Source organism: Poecilia formosa, unplaced genomic scaffold (genome assembly GCF_000485575.1).
Source record: "Poecilia formosa unplaced genomic scaffold, Poecilia_formosa-5.1.2 Scaffold202, whole genome shotgun sequence".
NCBI classification, from domain to species: domain Eukaryota; kingdom Metazoa; phylum Chordata; class Actinopteri; order Cyprinodontiformes; family Poeciliidae; genus Poecilia; species Poecilia formosa.
The window spans coordinates 418,914-437,402 of NW_006800141.1; the positions used below are offsets into that span (position 1 = coordinate 418,914).

Sequence of the window (18,489 nt, forward strand, 5' to 3'; positions counted from 1 at the left end):
TTAAATAATATTTCTTGAAGGATAATGCACTGAATCTGTTCCCTGACATACAGCTTTGCATTTTTTTTTCTTTTTTAGATTTGAAAACTCCATCCAAGTATAGTCGCTCCCCTTCAATGCCCAATAACCCTTCCCCACTTGGAACGCCACAAAGGAGAGCTCCAGTGACACATCAAAGTCAGGTATGCACTTGCATTATTTTTTCTTTGTTATTTTTTAACTTTGGAAAACAGGCTCTCTGCTTACAGATGAATCCTTGTTTGAACAGTGTAGATAGTTTTTATTTTTCACTGCATCATCATCGTTTAATTTTATATGTTCCCAGTCCTCCTTGGTAGTTCGATATCAAAGCTCTCAAAAACATAATTGACTCTATCACATGCAAAATAGATAGCAACACCACTGCCAAAAGAAACATTGCCATATGAAGGAGACCAAGTATTAAAAAAAAAAAAACTGTCTAAAGTGTTTTCCAATTTTTCATAATTGCTTTGATGCAGTTGTCAACTCAGACTCCACATTTTCAAAACAGTTTACACACACGCTTAAATAGCAGCACTCATCGCCAAAGTCACAGATTTTGTTTGCAAACGGCACTAAACAGGCCAAGGCTTTAAAAATATGGAACAAAAGCAAATACTTCCTTCAAAACAGCACAACTGGTAACCAGCTGTATGAACTCTTCCTAACAATCAATACAAAATTGGCAAGAAAATGCAGCACATTCTCGTCAATGTAGCCCAGAGAGTTGGCAGCTGCCTCCCTCAAACTACATTACTACATTATTGCTGTTATTTCTGTAAACGTTTTTGCTTTTGCTAAACTCTAAGTTTTATTCATCTATTAAACTGGTGTTTTGGGGATTTACTTGCTTTTTCTTAGGCATAGCACCACATAGTACGATGCTGCAGCTGCCTTGTCATTTGAAGTGCTAAAAGTATGAGCTGCTCTCTGCTGTGACCACAGTTCATTTAGCCTGCTATAAAAAATAAAAAAAAAACTCTCAGACAACATTGTGGCAGTGAAGCATCTTTAGATCCAGCCCATGAGAATCCCAACTTTAAATAATCATGGTTATACTTTCTCCTTTTATTTTGCTTGGCTCAAACTCTAACTTCTTACCTTCGATACTAAAACTTCAATAAATCAATTTTGTCTCTGGTTATATTTTTGTCAAAGGCCTGGTGAAAATATCTGAATGTACACGGTTACCTTTACTGATTTGTTTATTTTGTCATGTCACATTCCCCTGAAGAGCTCTGGTACCATCCAGGGGGAGCATAGCCGCATTTTGAAAAGCCCATTACATTGCTTTCATCCAAGTACCAGTTGTTATCTTTCTACACAGGCTGTGTCAAATTGTCCTTCTCGAAAAGAATTGGATTCATACAATTCTGTGTAACTGAATATGAGTTGCGCCTGTTGGTACAGTGCCATCAAGTGACATTTGCTACACTTTGACACTATGTAACCGAGTTGAAATTCGTTCTGTCACTTAGATGCTGCAGATGCCATGGATCTGTGGAGACACCACTATGCTAGAGCAGATAGAAAGAAAACGGAACCTCTGTGCGGAGATCCTCTCCAGACAGCATCCGCACTTGCAGAGATATCTGGAAAGGCCTCCACCTCCTGACAAGAACGAGGACAGGCACCTGGAGCGAAGTCAGTGCAAGCAGGAAAGCGTATCTGTCCTCGCCGGCTGTGGGAAGAGCAGTGGAACCAAGAAGATCCGACCTCCCCCGTACCCAACACAGACAACTGTATTCTGGGACACGGCCATCTGACATTAAAAAAAAAAACAACAAAACAACAACTTTATCCTCTGTACCACATAACCCCCACATACTCACTTCTTCTCCCTGTTTGGTGGTACTGGGGCTCCCCCTGCGACAATGCTTCAGGGTGATCACAAAGAGCACTGGGAGGGGGGAGGGGGGTGATACTTGCTGATGTCAGGACCATAGTGGTTACCACTGCAATATTTCTGCTTGTTCAGGTTGTCACATTTTCTTATCATCACTGGTGATATTTGCTATTTTTCTATTTCCTGTGACTGAACTCTTGTATATTGATAAGTAGAGTAGATATCCAATAATGAATAGATATTTTCTAAATAAGATGATGGGGAACAAAAAGCATCTAAAATTATTATTAAATTAGATTTCAATGCAATCTAATATTTGTTTCAATGTAAACTTTTTTGTTTAGTTTATTTTACATAAAAAAAACATAATCTATCAGTACTTTTACTGTAGTAGCATAATTTTTGTATGCCCAACTTTTTTCTTTGTGTACGTGCGCAAAAGCACTTAAATGAATGAACCGTTCAATTCTATCTATACTCTTCACATTTTCACTGTTGTACTGTAAGTCAAAGAGTGAAAGTTAACTTGCTTTAGACGCCAGCGGGCTCTCAAAGCCTTTACAACTATGTTCTAGAATGTACAACAGTAGGTCCTAGAACAGATTCAATTTCACTTTTGTGAATCACGGTTACAAGCTGTGTGCTCACAAACTGAAAGCCTTTCTGAAGTGGTTGAGTCATGTTGGTTGGCTTGTTGTAACAGACAGAGAAGTGTTATGAAGTAATCTTTAAAAAAAAAAAGAAAAAGAAAAGAAAAAAGCTATGAGGTGGAGTTTGATAGGTAGTAAATTAGAACATACATTTTTTTTTTTTAAGTCTCATTACGATGACCAACCAAAGCCTGTTGACATGTCGAATCTGCAGTGCCGGTTTTAAATAAGGGCAATATGGGGAGTTGCCCTGAGTTGTATTGGAAAAGAGGGTGCATGACAACCAGACAAACAAGAATAACGCTTGTTGTGCCATTCTCAAGTTTTCTATTGCTTTTATGCAGTTAAGCATGAGTGCTCTGCTTGAGGATGAGAATGGGGAGTCATGCTTATCTGTTTGTGCGAGACTGTCTTCAATTTTTCAAAACCCCAAAATCTCAGATAATGTTCCGTATTTAAACTTGTTGGGTTGCCGTAGCATGATAATCTCGCTTAGGGCACCGTTAGTATAAAAAAAAAAAAAAAAAAATTGCCACAGCATATTGGTGGGGTTGCACTCAGACGGTTGGGTATTTGTAAAACAGTTCTTGGCAGGAGCCGGTGAGTAATGTCACCCTTGTAATGCCATGCACAATGTGACCACCATAATAGTGTAAATACTTGATACCAACAGCTAGCCCGTACAATCAAGACCTAAGCTTTTAGTGAGTTTCCTAATTTTACAGCAGATTATTATAGCCATATGCACTTGAAGAAATCTTTCAATGTTATGCTTATATATTTTTTGGTAAAAGTTAAGAGTGATGAGTTGTACCATGTATGTTTTAATTTATTGGCTGGAAAGTAAAGCCTCAGGAGTCTGGCTGTGTTCGACATGCAGTCATCTATATTTGGTTGTCACTGACAATGTTCCCAGTCCAGAATTTATTGGCAACCACTTTAGAAATATCAGATTGTTTAAGGACCTATCACATTGCAGTCAAAAAGACAAGGCATTGCACAATGGCCTTTAAAACATTTGAGCTTTTTTTTTTTTTGGTGGGTGGGGGGGAAGAAAGAAAAGAAACAGCACTAATATTAATTTTTCTAATACACAGAATCAGGCTGGTTACCTATATGTCTTTCCCTCCCTGTTTCCACCCTCTACCTCAATCCCTGTTTTATATCTCAATTGGTATTCCTTTTGTACATTAAATATAATGTCAACATTACCAAAAGCACCATTAATTTGACAAATGAGCCAGTCCTGAGTGTATAAGTGCAGCAGCCCTCTCTCCAGTGAGGATTAAAGAAAAACAATACCTTGTGTTGTTACTGTACGTGTGTAAGGGAAAAGACTGTGTGTGTGTGCGTGTGTGTGTGCGTGTGTGTGTGTGTGTGTGAGAGAGAGTGTGTGTGTGGGGGAGTGGAGGGTAGCGTGTTTGTGAGTGTGTGCCAAGCTACATGAGTTTGCAAGTCGCAATTTTAAAATGATTGTTTTAAAGACTTTCACTTTGCTATGTCATGACATTGACGGGTGAAGGGTGGAAATGTATTATTAACGCTGTACAATCTTTTTGTGTGTATAAACATGCACTGTGAAAAGGTAGAGAGAGCACCGCACTGTCAGTCCTCTGTCTGTATTGCACTGTGTTCTCGTTTTGCGTTATATAAAAACAATGAAAAAGAAAAAAAAAAGTACTGTATTCTGATTGTCACTTGGGTTCTGTTGAGAGAAATAAATAAATATTAATTTCAAAGCCGTTATGGAAACATTTCTTGTTGGCACTGGAACATCGGGCTTTTCGTGGCCAGGACTGCGAAAGAGTAAATAAGTAATCAAGACAAATGTTTATTTAGTTTATTCAACAAGGTAATTTTCCAAAAAAATATGGTACATCTCAAAAAAAAACATAATATTGAGTAAAAGTGTAATATTTCTTGCCAGTCATCTCAGAAATTTGCCTAAAAAATAAGAGCATGAATGAGGACCCATTTTCTCAATTTTACCTTCTGTTAGACTGTCAATGCCCTCCTTTGAGGACTGAGAGGATCTCTAAACATTGCTATAGGATTAAAATATAAAAAAAAACACATTAAAAAAATCTTTAAAACGTGCCATTTACCACAGGAACTTTCATTTAATGAAGAAAGTAAAAGGATGTGATTGTCAAGTAAAACACATTCTGTTGTACAGTCAGATTGAGTCATTGTCTGTTTAGTTAACTGTAAAACATGTTGCACTAAAGATAGAAAGCAAAAAAAGGACAAAACAAGACAGTTGGTTGGCAATCTGGTGGCTGTTAGACAGTGATCTTAACTAGAGGCTGGCCTTAAAATGAAACCTGAGCTTAAGGCCTTGTACAATGTTCGGTTACCCTATGTTTTAAATATCTTAAATATCACAAATGTGTTTAACATAACTAGAGTTACAGCTTGAAGTCTACAGAGTCATTAATCCCGAAGGCAAAGATTACACCGACTGGCCTTGTGCCGCTGCTGATCAGCTGCTTTGATGGTACCAGGCTTTACAGGGACGAAATCCTCTCTATCTCTTACAGTAGTTAGCCAAAAACTGTAAAGATTGGAAAAGTAGTGACAGGAACCCTGCGCACCTTGACACTCAATGAAGGGATGAGTTCGAAAATCCCTGAGGCAGCTACCAGAAGAAGCCAACGATTGTCCACCACCCTCATCACCTGCTCCCGTGTGCTGTAAAGCAGTAGTGTTAGATAAGAAGAGTTGACCTCATAAGGCATTTATAAACAGTTTCAAGCTTTTCATAAGACTCACCAGAAGGAAGGAGTATCCTGTCCATAAACTCTTCCAGCCATCTGGGCAGGGAGGAATTGCTTGGTCTTGACTGTGAAATGGCACTGCTGGTGAAAAGGTCTCACACACAACACAGCGGCTGATGTGGAGGCTTATCTCCTGGCCTAAGAGTGGCATCATTGGTATAGGAGCAGTAGTGGAAAGCCAGTAGGATTTGTCATTGCGACTGGAGTAGTAGCATGCGTCTTTGTCGCAGTAGGAGAAAGGCATGGTGGAGAAAACGGGGAGACAAGAGCCAGGCTGACCTACATGGAGTTGATAAAAATGGGGTCAAACACAAATATATATATATATATTTTCTAAACTAAGCTAGAAGACTGTGAGGTGCTGTGTGTAAAATAATAAAATTGTCTTGATGACATAAAATTGATGATGATAATATGGTGATAACAGAAAAGAAATGGGGTTTCATTTTTCAAAGTCATACTGTCATTCATTAGTTTATAAATGTAAAAGTTTAAAAGTAAATGATGATTTAGCAAGCTAAATAGTCTGCAAACAACATTTAATTGACATATTTAAATGTTGTTTAAATATTTGAATTATAACTAAATATGCCAAAAAATGCAAAGTCACTTCCTGATAACCAGAAGTTGACTACCAAAACAAAAGTTGGATCTTGTGGACCTAAATTCCTGCTGGTGAGATTGATTCACTTCAATTTTTGTGCAAAGAAATGTGCTCCAATAATATGGCAAGCAGGGGACAAATTTAAAAAAAAAAATTAAATTTGAAACAAAATGCCTTTAAAACTTAGGTCATTATTTTAGGGAGATGGCAATATTTGGATTTGTGCTAAATATTCATTTCGCTAACTAAATGTTTAGTTTGCGAACTAAATATTTTGCTTGTCAATTAAATATCTAGTTTGAAATTGTGACATTTGCAAATGAATAAATAACATGTTAAAATATGACAGAAAGATTTACTCGCTTTTTTCTGTTATGACAGGCTAAAAAACCCAAATAATTGCTGTTAATTTTTTGACTGTGTAACTTTACAAACTACACCTCATAGAGGACAAGCAAATGATATGTAGACTTACCCAGATCCTGTGTGTGAGCCTTCTCTTGTCCTTCCAGGTAGACGAGACTGTATCCCACCCACAGCTGGTTGCTACCTGCAGGACACTGTGGTACCAAAACTGACTGGCTGTGGATAACCAAAAGAAAGCCTGATCTAAGTTGCCTTCTATGGCCAGGCTCGCCTGGATCACCAGGAGGACCAGGGGCACCTGGAAAGGGAGGAGATGAATAAAGAAGAAAAGAGTATGAGCCAATGAAGTGTCTCAGGACACTCGTCATTGGTTTCCAGTTTGTTTTTAGTTGTTCTCTCAAATGTTCTTACGAGTATCTTTGGGACGGGAACATGAACATGATATTGTTTACCTTGAGGCCCAGTGTATCCTCGCTCACCAACATCGCCTGGGTCTCCACTGGAACCATCTAACCCGGGTGGCCCTGGTGTACCGGGAAAGCCCACAAACCCTTTAGGACCCTTTTGTCCTGGATCAGAAAGAAAAATGAATAATAAAATTAAAGGTGACGATTCTTTACACACAAATGAATTATAAACTGATGGAAAAACAGTAAAAAAAAAACAAAAAACAACTTTCTCACCTGTTCGACCAAAAGGACCAGGACGACCCACATACCCTTGACTTCCTTCACTTCCTGAAACGCCTTTTGGTCCTGGGGCTCCAGGGGGAGGAACCCTTAAATCTACAGTGATTAAATCACCAGGTTGACCTTTGACACCTAGAAGAAGAAAAGAATGACCTTCCTGAAAACCAAATCTTTCAGTACATTAGTTGTCATAGTTTATAAACTTATTTCTGTTATTCTGTCACAGTGCCAACCACCTGGATCTCCAATTGGGCCAATTTCTCCCTTACAACCTTGAGGTCCAGAGATGCCCTGTTGACCTCTGGATCCCAGAGGGCCCCTTGGCCCATCAGGACCTTTCTCACCTATGGATGGGCATCAAAACATTTAGTTCTGGTCAATATCACCCCTGGAATGTTCTTGGCATCTATCCTGTTTTTAAATGTACCCTTTGGTCCTGGAGAGCCACTTTGGCCACGAGGCCCTGGAGGTCCTGGAACGCCTTTATTTCCCCTATGACCTGGTGGTCCACGATGGCCATCTGGTCCAAGGTCTCCTTTGTATGAAATGCTGCCACCAGGTGGACCAGGTGGACCAGGAGGACCTGAAAAACCAGTTACAAACCCCAGATGTAAATTCACATCTTATATTCTCTTAAGTTTTTTTCAAAGATAAAGTTAATAACTCGTGAATATAACAAGCAAAACATAAGTAACCTGAGGGTCCTGGGAGCCCTTCATAGCCTCTATCACCCTGAGGTCCATGAAGGGGGTTTTGGCAGGTTTTGCCAGAGCTACCAGGTGTTCCTGGTATTCCTGGAAAACCTGGAGTAGAAAACACACAGTCACACTCCTGTATCATGATAATAAAGGCAAACGACAACCTAAGAGACCATATTACAAGTGAAATAACTAATTTCGCAACGAAATACTGACTGAAGAAGGTGCATATTTATGCAATTACCTTATTCATGTTATGCATCTTGTTTATTGTCATCATTTTAGTATAAATCTGTTTTCACTTTTACATTAGAAGGTTTTTTTTGTAATTTTTTTTCATCATAATCAATTATTGTTGCTCATAATTGATAAGTAAAAGCAATAAAAAGATTAAACATTCAAAGGTTTGAGTAGTTTTCATAGGCACTGTAAATACAGAATGAATTTCAGACCTGTGTTCCCAGGTGCCCCAGTTTGGCCTTTAACCCCTGGAATAGTTGCCCCCGCTGGCCCCGAGATGCCCCGGGCGCCTTTGGCTCCGGGTATACCCTTTTGTCCACGAGGTCCTGAAGTGCCTTGGTCTACATTTTAATAAGGCAGATGTAACATGGTATTTGTCATTTGAATTTTGATTTTGAGACTTACTTATCATTGAAAAATAAAACTTTTAATATACACGAGCTTTTCTAATGAAGTGCAGTCTTTGTCATTTGTTTCTATGCGTCTCATTCTTCTTACCGTCTGCTCCCTTCATCCCTTTCGGACCTCTTAGCCCATTCAATCCATCCAGACCTGGAGTTCCAGGGGGACCTAATATAAATCACAAGGAAACATAAATGACATGCTGTTGTGTGTGGCTGGCGCTAAAATTAATTCCTCCTTCCATTAAATGCATCAAAAACTTATTGATGAACACCGTGTTAGCTTTTCTCTTTACAGCATTTACTTCCTGTCTTCAACGGAACCCTCGTCTGAATTTTATCGAGAAGGAAAAACAGATAACACTTCAGTACTTTAATTGATGGCCACAACAAGTAATCACAAATCACAATGTCTACTCTCGGCGTGTGTGTGTGCTCAGTTAGTAATGCTTTTTTAAAAATGACTGCACCTGGATTGCCCCATGGGCCGGGGGGGCCGGGTGGTCCCACAATTCCTTCGTCACCTGGAGGACCTCTAATGCCTTGACGCCCTGGTAGACCTCGGGACCCAGGAGAGCCTAAGGATGCACATATCATGACAAGGTCAAGACAGCAAGCTAAAAGAAAAACAAAAAAACAAAAAATCAGGAGGATTGGATTTTTTGGGCTGTTTTTGCTTAAAGATACATTTCTTTAATTTTCTCTTTAAAAATGTGCTTTATATATGGTGAGGACCAACACAATATTGTAATTTTTACAGTACAATGCATAATGAATTAATGCATTAACTTTTTTATTTCAAGTAGAAGGGAAGAAAGGGAATGGTGACATCTAAAGTCACAACGCAGATTTTTAGAATGTAACCATGAAGCAGTAATCTTTATCAACAGGATGAACAACTGAGCATGAAGGAAACAAAACAGGTCTGTTGAAAGAAATAACACATGTAATTACAAGGACAACAGCACACAAATGTTGGAAGATTTTACTATAACACTTTTTTTTTTTATCATAGCACCAACATTGTTTAATTCTGTTTTGTATAAATTCTTATAACATTTTTAGTGGCAGTTACCTGGCCCTCCTTGTCTTCCAGTTTCCCCAGTCGCCCCTGGATGTCCAGGTTGCCCTTGCCTTCCCCTGGGTCCTGGGTCACCTGGATGCCCTGGACTTCCTCTATGTGCTAAATAAAATAAACTTGGTTATAAACTTGGTTATAAACTGCAAGTTACAAAGTTTTTGTAATTTGGTTACAAAAACTTTGTAAAGTTTTTGTAAAGCAAAAACTTTACAAATTTTGCTAAGTTGTAAAGTTTTTAGGCATTCTGTTTTTTTAGACATGGACTTACGACTGGGCCCAATCTCCCCAGGTAATCCTTTGAGTCCTTGTGGGCCAGGTCTCCCATAGGATTGCCCTTTATTACCTAAAACAGATTTATTATATATCACTTTAAAATTTATGTCAGTGATTCTGCTCACTGTAAATTCTGTTTCGCCATAGTATGTCATGGTCAAGAGTTAGATCAAATAAAAACAGAAATTAAATGGAATATAACACACTGCCATAGATTTATCTTTTCTGCACAAAATGAATTCAGCTGCATAGACGCCACCACTGATTTAGAGCACATCATCTTATGTCTTACCTTTTGCACCAGGAAATCCCGGGAGGCCAGGGATACCAATTTGTCCTGGTGGCCCTGGATCTCCCTAGAACAAAGCAGGAGCAGATCATTTAGGACACTGTATATTCTAAATACTAAAATGTCTAATATTTCAAAGAAATCTGTATTTTGTTGCGAAGTTATAGACACAGGCCTTTGTGACCAAGCTGTGCCTCGTCCGAACCAGCTGACACTGGACACTGTAACTTAAAAGCCCATTACTCAATTTTTTTAGAGGATATCGTGTACCTGATCTCCAGTATTCCCAGAATAACCCCTTGGACCTGGGAACCCTTTAATCCCATGAAGTCCACGGAGTCCTGATAATCCTTCTCTACCTGGAATACCAGCAAATCCTTTTAATCCTTGTGATCCTGGCCATCCATCAGGACCCAAATCACCAGGCGTGCCAGTGCTGCCTTTGTATCCTGGAAGAGATGTAACATATTGAAAAAATATGCAATGTGCAACATGATATTTCACATTGGAGAATGTAAAATATCATGGTAGAAAATATGGTAACACTTTATTTGAAGGGGGGTGAATAAGACTGTCATGACACTTTCATAAACATGACATATCACCTGTCATGAACATCAATAAGTCTTCATGAATATTTATGACTGTTGTCATACAGCGTAATTCGGTAAATTATGACACTTTTAATACAAAGTTGACATTATTAAAAATGTCTTTGTTATGACAACTTGACATTAACCAGGAGATCATTACTGTTTAAACTTTACCTTTAATAACATAAAGTTACCTCATTTTTAAAGTGCAATCAGTAATACTTTTATAACAAATTTATATCAGTAATGATTTCCTGGTTAATGACAAGTTGTCATAACAAAGACATTTTGAATAATGTCAACTTTGTATTAAAAGTGTCATAATTTACCGAATGACGCTTTATGACAACAGTCATAAATATTCATGAAGGCTTATTGATGTTCATGACATGTGTTATGACATGTTTATGACAGTGTCATGACAGTCTTATTCAACCCCCTTCAAATAAAGTGTTACCGAAAATATTATAATTAAAGCTTTATTGCCTGCAAACCCTGTCTGACCAGGAGGCCCCCTTCTTCCGGAAAATCCAGAAGGACCTTTTGTCAAGTTGACAAGCGAACATAATCCTGGGAGTCCAGTGGGTCCAGGTGAGCCTGGAGAGATCACAGAGCTCATAAACAACCTCACATTTTTCAGATTATGTAAAAAAAAAAAAAACAGCAGCAAGATGGCGAGAGCTGGAGGTAGGAGTTCACAGATGGGTGCTTGAAGAACGTGCTGCCGGGAGAGGCTTGTCAACGGTGCAGTTAAATCTCCATCCACCCCGGCAGTTGCCAAGGAGGGGAATATGAATAAATTTGCAGGTGAACCTTCTGAGTGCCTTCTTGCTGTTACCGACTCATGAAATGCAGCTGCCTCTCTACCAGAGCATAAACCTTGGGCAGTCAGAAACTCTCAGCAAGGGTTGACAATTTCTGTGAGTAATTGAAAAGCAGGTAACTGAACATGTGTCTCCAGGTCATATCGTTAACATAAATGTGGCCCCCCTTCATGATTAATCATACTTAAATAAATACACTTCATTGGTTCTATTGTTGCTATGTCGTGATATGACTTTTATTTCGGAGCAGTTTATAGTCCAGGAAATATGTTAATTAAAACAAAATAGTTAAGTATAAAGAGGTTTCCAAACAGGAAGTGGTGTAGCTTGCCATGAAGGGAAAAGTTATAAGAGTCAATGGTTATGTCAGTAAATATTTAAAGTATTCCAAGTGGATGGCATTGCACATTTACATTTTAATGGTTTTGGTTTGTCTTTTTTGAATTTGTTCCAAGGACTCGCAGCCATAAAGGTATCCAAAAGATGATCATTAATTTCATGCACACAAGATGTAAATTATAGAAGATGTAAAGATGGGAAGAATGTACCAAATGTTATTTTATTTTTTTCTTTTTGGTTTACCTTTGTTACCAGGAAATCCTGGATCACCTGTAGTTCCATAACGACCAGGAAAACCTCTTTCTCCCTTTTCACCTGGTTGCCCTGGAGGCCCAGGATTGCCAGGCATACTTCTAGACCCAGGCTTCCCAGGCAAGCCCTTCTCACCTAAATAAATAAGCAAATCATTTTTTCTAAGGAGAAGCATTTAAAATGTTTTAAAGCTGTTTATTGTTTGGAGTAATAAAAAAACTTGTTAGGGTGAGTTTACAATTTGCATGGAAGATAGGATTGCATAATTAATTGCTGAAGAATTGAAAGCCAATGAATCACTACTGATTTACCTTTCTGTCCTGGGAAGCCATGAATACCAGGGTCTCCTTGAGGACCAACAACCCCTGCTGATCCAGCTGGGCCAGGAGCCCCAGGAATACCAGGATTACCTTTTAAACCCTTCTGTCCTCGACCAGGTGCACCAACATCTCCCTTCACACCTTTCTGACCAGGGAGGCCTTTGTAACATTACAAAATATGCAAAAAGTTAGGAAAACTATTTATTTCTCAATATCATTAATGATAACCATCATGTGCTCACCTGGCACTCCTTGTTCACCACGGCGCCCTGAAGGTCCTGGAGGTCCAGGGGGACCTACCAGTTCACAAACAGTACACGGTGGACCTGGGACACCAGTATCTCCAAGGTCTCCACTGTCCCCAGGATCTCCCTTGCGACCTTGGGGTCCTGGTGGGCCTTGTAATCCTGAAATTCCAATGTAGAATTGGTCAAGAGTTTATTGTACACAGATAATATAAAGTTTCACACAAGTTAATGTTTTTTTTTTTTTTAATTTAACATTTAAAACGCCTAATTTGATGCAAGTATTATTGTGTTCCCATGTATGGCACAATATTAGGGCCAAAATTAAGATTATTGCTCACCCACTCCCTTGTCCAGGAAGCTATATCTATTCCAAAACTATCTACTGACCTGATTAATGATGGGTCAACAAAGGATGCTGAGCAACTAGCAGCGGTAACTGAGAGGCCGACACTGGTAAATGAGAAGAAGTCTGTTCATTTGCATAAGCAATGGAGAGGCTGGTCAGCCCCTGCATTGAATATTTACTCTGCTGTCCATTAGGACAAATAGGCTCCATTAGCATTGGATTGTCTGGTGTCAGCACCTGATGGGCTAGCATTAGAATCGGAAATGCTAACCATGCCGAGGCTGATTAGTCACTTTGTTAGACACATACTTTTTCCTTTAAAGAAAACGTTATCAAGAAAAATAGTTGACCTGAAATATCTGTGAGCAACATACTGTATTCTGATGATAGAATATGCAGTACCGGTAATCCAAAATTACATAATGTATAAACATAGACAATACCGTAATATATGGAACTGAAGTTGGCTTTCAATTTCTCAGCCTCTTATTCTGATAAAACTATTTGAGGGGAATAACATTACCAAAAGGTTTCACAAGTCACAAACTTGGGTTTCAAATATTCTGCCATTAGTGTAGAATAATCTTACCCAGGTTTGAAAAGTCTAAGATTAAAGATGCTAAAGGTAGTAAAACTTTGCCCTTAAGCCATTTCCCAAATCAAAAGTTGCAAGGTGAAGCAAACTTCAGCTCAGTATAATAATACAGTATAACAGTATTGTGTAGCTATATGTGTTTTTACTTGATGTCACATTGAATCCCATTAAATTCTATCTAATGACTTTTCAATGCATCTAATCCATGTTGCTAACAGAAATTTTATGTTGACAATTTTTCTTGAAGTTCTCTTCAAAGAAAATTTAACATGTCTAAAGTGGATGACCAGCCAAGGAGTCATTAGCCTCTCCAATGCTAACACAAGTGACTTGTCTCCTTCTCATTTGGTTCCACCACCCTGTCAGTTACTGGCCTATAATGAATCAGATGAGTAGATGTCTTTGGAATAGACATAGCCTCCTGAGATAAGGAAATAGCCATCTTATCTCAGGAGACACAAACGATCTCACCAATACTCCCAATACGTGCCATACCCATCTGGCTCATTAAATTACCTGGTGATCCTGGATATCCAGGGATTCCAGGAATTCCGTATGACCCCACAGCTCCTCGTGGTCCAGGAGGACCAACTAGACCTGGCCAAGCTGAAAGGATGTGTCCTGGGTCTCCTTTTCTGCCATGGGGTCCTGGTAACCCAGGGAGACCTTCAGGGCCATCCAGGCTAATGCCAGCGGGACCAGGGTCACCTGGATCTCCATTTGTACCAATAGATCCTTAGGAAAAATCGTAGCGAGCCAGGCACAATAAATCGTTGCCAAGGTTGTGATTCAAATACTTGTCATTTCAGACTGATGCTTCATTTTCCAAAAAACTTAAATTGAAGTTATTTTCATATGAATTGTACCTGGTGGTCCGATCAGAGTTTCTCCATCATCTCCCTTTATACCTTTAGGTCCTTGATGTCCTGGATTTCCTGGATATCCATCTCTTCCAGGTTGACCTTGAACACCTTACATTTGAAAATTCAGTTTATGCATTGAACATGAATACTTTTTGGTGGATCAAATGTGATTTGAGTTATTGTCTGGAAAGAACGTGAGAAACAAAATAGCCAGTTACTTCTGGCCTTAAATTTCAAAAATAATTACCTGGTAACCCTGGCTCACCCTTAGGCCCTGGTGGTCCAATTTGGCCTTCATGACAGCATGGTTCTGTTTCACCTGGTTAAAAAGTACAATATTCATATAGAAACTTTGGCTATAGTAGAAATGGGAGAACCATATTAGCACAACGTAAGATTTACCTGGTGGACCTAGTCGTCCTGGGATTCCAGGAAGCCCTGGAAGTCCCTGATTTCCTTGAAGTCCAGGTTCTCCCTTTAGACCAGGAAATCCAGGACCTGGGGGACCATGGGGGCCAGGGAATCCTTTGGGCCCTGGGGGGCCCGGATAACCTTTGGGTCCAGGACGTCCCATATAGCCAGGACTCTGCACACATATAGAATTGCACCAAAAAGGCAACACACTGTGGCTTAAAAAATGACATTCTTTTTTTATTAAAAAAATAAAAAAAACTTACAATAAAGTTTCCTTGAATCTATTGAAATAGTACTTTCTAGAGTAGATGTAAAAACAAGTGTCCAGAGTGTAATCTAAAAGTAGCAGAGCCCTAAGTCCACTACTTATACTATAAATAACTCCTAAAATACACATAAAAGTTTGAAACAAATTTATACTTACTGGTGGACCAGGTTCTCCCACCGGACCAGGGAAGCCATCTTTTCCAGACTCACCTGTTCCTCCTGGAGGACCAGCGTATCCTGGTTCTCCTTTGTCCCCTTTTGCACCTTCCAAAGACAAAAGTATATGCAGTAATTGAATCTTTAGGCATTTACCTATGATTTATCAAGTGTCATTTTAAATAAGAGAAAACATGCAGTGTTTGCCTTCCTATATCTGCCAAATACAATAAATTGGAGGAAAAAGAACTTGATGTACACGTGAACACACTCACCTTTAGTACCCCTCACATACGTGTCACCTTTCTCACCCTTTCTTCCTTTTAGACCTGTGAAACCAGGTGCGCCCTGCAAGAAAGGTAAATATTAAATGTTTGTCTATGATTACAAAATAGAAAACAATTTTTGACATAAAACTGGTGAGTGACGAAATGCTGTCCTTACATCTGGTCCTCTTGGGCCATCATTTCCCCTCAGTCCAGGCTCCCCCTGAGGTCCCGGAGCTCCTGGAAATCCTGGAGATCCTGGATAACCAGGTGGACCAGGTGGCCCAACAGCCCCAAGAGCATGCACACACTTACATTCCCCTGGACAACCTGCAGGATTGAAATGACAAATTAATTGACATTACAGTGTGACTAAATCTCACCCAAGACTTTTAGTAATTTCTTGGTGCTTCACTACGTTTGGCTTGCTTCTGTTTTGTTCTGCTTGTTTTGCAAACAAGTCTCCTTAACTAGCTCAGTCAATTTTGTGCTCATTAGGGACACAGTTTTGCACCACCATGTCTTGCCAGGACAGGTGCTCTTTCTGGAGTCCATGTTGCTTAATGCCCAGAGAAGTTTGCACAGTCAGTGATGACTAGGAGGGAGGGGGCAAGTCATCTGCTGATGTTGGACCACTGTGTTTCTGCAGTCCACATTCAACACAGCCATCTACCAGGAAATTAAGACCATTGTTTCCTGCTGACAAGCTTTATGGAAATGCCGATTTGTTTTGGTTTTGTTTTTCAGCAGGACTCGGCACCTGCGACAAAGGCAGCAAAAACGCATTCATTGACCATGATGTTCCTGTGCTCGACTAGCCTGAAAGGCTTGACCTAAATCCTAATTCCCATATTTGGCTCTGTTGCCTTTAAACATGCAGCTCCAGCTATGTATAGCACACTCTGCACACACACAGCGTGTAGCCCTGCATGTCTTTAAATACTTTCAGACTTTCTTACTTTTTTCTCTCACTTTAAGTGTAAGGCTGGAAATATGCTCCTGAAGACTTGAGATGTAAATTGCAATCGGACATTACATCATAATCATCAAAGTTACAAGAAACAAAGTCTTGAAATATTTCACTCCATATGTAGTGAATTTATGTAATACATAAGTTTCCTTTTCTGAAATGACAGACAAAAATGTTGAACTTTTTCATGATATTCCAATCTTAAGTTGCACTTATATGGCAGCTACTGAAATCACATTTTCACAAACCCCCAAAGAGAATTTTTCTATCGGACAATTAATCTTTTTTTTTTTTTGTTTTAGATTTCTGTGATCATAGGAATGAGCAACCAGTAGACCACACTAAAACATTCAGATGACAGCACACGGCTGCAATAACTTCACTTCAAAATGCACTCTGTGTGAAATCAACCAGAGGAAAGCAGCTGGCCTTGACGGAGCTTCCAGGAGGATCCTCATACCTCAGGACAGTCTTGTCCTCCAGTTGCCTAAAGTTGATTAAAATTATCTCAGTATCTAGAAAAAGAATTGTTAAGGTGCTTCAGTGGATATCATCTGGTGGCACTAACTCTTCATCGTGGAGTGTTTTAAGAAAGCCAGTCGCTCATATATTGTCACACCTGCCTGTTTTGATCAAGATTGGTTTACTGAGAAAAGAGTTGAGCAAATGATGGATTAATCTCAGATCTCCAGACAAACACTTGCATACAGCACTCACAAAAGAATGTTGTTTTGTAGATTTTAGCTTAGCCTTTCACACAAACATTGTGTACAAATTGGGTTAAAAATGAATCCATATTGCACTATTTTGTTCACTGTGTGCAAGAAATATGAACTTTATGAACGACAACCCACAGAATGTTTGTAGGAGAGATGCTCCTCCACTCCCACCAACTTCACTCCCCTCCCACCTTAATGAGCAGCAGCACATTTACTGTCTGCACTGTGCATAAATACACACACCCAAATGTCAATCTATATAAATGCAGCAAACAAATGTTAAATGAGTATAAATGTGCACAAGAATAAAAAGTTAGGGAAAAAATTATATATTGTTTACATGAATGCGCTGTACAAATGCCAAAGCAAGAAAGTGCATCGATTTAAAAATGGCCAGAGTTTGTGCTCCTTTTATCTGAAGTGGCAGAGCATTCAATCATTTATGAGTAGTGACTGCAAAAAACTGCTATCACTTCTCGTTTTTAATTTAGAAGCTATGCTTTCCGGCAGCAGTGAAATATTGACTTCAATACTCATGACAAAAAATAGAAAGATACTTGTTTTAGTTTTAAAAAAGTTTCTGGAAAAAAAAAACAAAACAGGGAGGCCAAGCAAGTGCAACAATCACAACAACCAAAGAAATGCTGATGAATTTCCAAAAATCAAAGCACACTGAGATCTGAGTCATCTGCATACACAGAGAAGAAGAGAACATTGAGAACTTTAACATTCTAGGAGTTCATATGCTGACTAACCTCACACAGGGAAAAAAAAAAAAAAGAATGTATCACTGCACACTGTAATAAAGCTCACTGCTGTCCCCCTGGTTTCTGTCAGAGTCCTGTAACAGACTCATTCGCAGTGGTGTTGAAGAGCAGTACTTTTGAAAACAAAAAAGACCTATGAAATATAGTAGGGAGCAGAAAATATCTTCAGTATAGAACTATATCTCTTCATTCTTCAAGGTGACCAACTACAAAGGACAGTCTCCCACATTTGAACAGATTCCACTAACCCTGGACATCACTTAATTTCTTAAGGACACCGGCACACCAAAGGAAAAACTTATCATCTGCAAAAGAGATAATATCAACAGGCTGTCAAAACCATGACTTGACTCTCTCCTTTTAACCTCAGATGGAAAGTTTCAAACAACCAGTGACTTAGCTTAATACAGCTATTATCTGATTTTAATATTGGTACTTATGTGAATAAAATTTTAAAATTTGCATCGTCTGAAGTTTTTAGTTTTTTGTTGTTGTTTTTTTCCCACTACCTTTGTCAACCCAATTTCACTAGTGATGACAGTACTGTTAATAATTTCTTGCCTAATTGCTAATAAAATTAAACTTCTCAGAGAACTTAAAAAAAAGAATATATAT

The 18,489-nt window shown here is 39.0% G+C and overlaps 2 protein-coding genes across 3 annotated transcripts in view; one reads left to right on the forward strand and one right to left on the reverse strand.

Moving 5' to 3' along the window:
• The window catches only part of nyap2b (neuronal tyrosine-phosphorylated phosphoinositide-3-kinase adaptor 2b), a 28,157-nt gene extending 24,601 nt beyond the window's left edge, over window positions 1–3,556 (forward strand). The window contains exons 10-11 of the mRNA XM_016679092.1: window positions 79–182; window positions 1,500–3,556. Of these exons, the coding sequence (XP_016534578.1) occupies window positions 79–182; window positions 1,500–1,787 (392 nt within the window). The 3' untranslated portion in view covers window positions 1,788–3,556. The remainder of the gene's footprint in view (window positions 1–78; window positions 183–1,499) is intronic.
• Window positions 2,674–18,489, reverse strand: part of LOC103148284 (collagen alpha-4(IV) chain-like) — a 59,032-nt gene continuing 43,216 nt past the window's right edge. For both annotated transcript variants that reach the window (XM_016679094.1, XM_007566973.2), the window contains 26 exons: window positions 15,597–15,748; window positions 15,428–15,500; window positions 15,154–15,260; window positions 14,718–14,901; window positions 14,563–14,634; window positions 14,319–14,423; window positions 13,969–14,187; window positions 12,506–12,670; window positions 12,255–12,422; window positions 11,935–12,078; window positions 11,015–11,125; window positions 10,206–10,384; window positions 9,939–10,002; window positions 9,642–9,716; window positions 9,368–9,475; window positions 8,763–8,870; window positions 8,390–8,461; window positions 8,104–8,232; window positions 7,649–7,756; window positions 7,381–7,536; window positions 7,190–7,297; window positions 6,948–7,085; window positions 6,717–6,833; window positions 6,374–6,562; window positions 5,290–5,573; window positions 2,674–5,208 (listed from right to left, as the gene is read on the reverse strand). In XM_016679094.1, coding sequence (XP_016534580.1) covers window positions 4,951–5,208; window positions 5,290–5,573; window positions 6,374–6,562; window positions 6,717–6,833; window positions 6,948–7,085; window positions 7,190–7,297; window positions 7,381–7,536; window positions 7,649–7,756; window positions 8,104–8,232; window positions 8,390–8,461; window positions 8,763–8,870; window positions 9,368–9,475; window positions 9,642–9,716; window positions 9,939–10,002; window positions 10,206–10,384; window positions 11,015–11,125; window positions 11,935–12,078; window positions 12,255–12,422; window positions 12,506–12,670; window positions 13,969–14,187; window positions 14,319–14,423; window positions 14,563–14,634; window positions 14,718–14,901; window positions 15,154–15,260; window positions 15,428–15,500; window positions 15,597–15,748 — 3,593 coding nt within the window. In that variant the 3' untranslated portion in view covers window positions 2,674–4,950. The remainder of the gene's footprint in view (window positions 5,209–5,289; window positions 5,574–6,373; window positions 6,563–6,716; window positions 6,834–6,947; window positions 7,086–7,189; window positions 7,298–7,380; window positions 7,537–7,648; window positions 7,757–8,103; window positions 8,233–8,389; window positions 8,462–8,762; window positions 8,871–9,367; window positions 9,476–9,641; window positions 9,717–9,938; window positions 10,003–10,205; window positions 10,385–11,014; window positions 11,126–11,934; window positions 12,079–12,254; window positions 12,423–12,505; window positions 12,671–13,968; window positions 14,188–14,318; window positions 14,424–14,562; window positions 14,635–14,717; window positions 14,902–15,153; window positions 15,261–15,427; window positions 15,501–15,596; window positions 15,749–18,489) is intronic.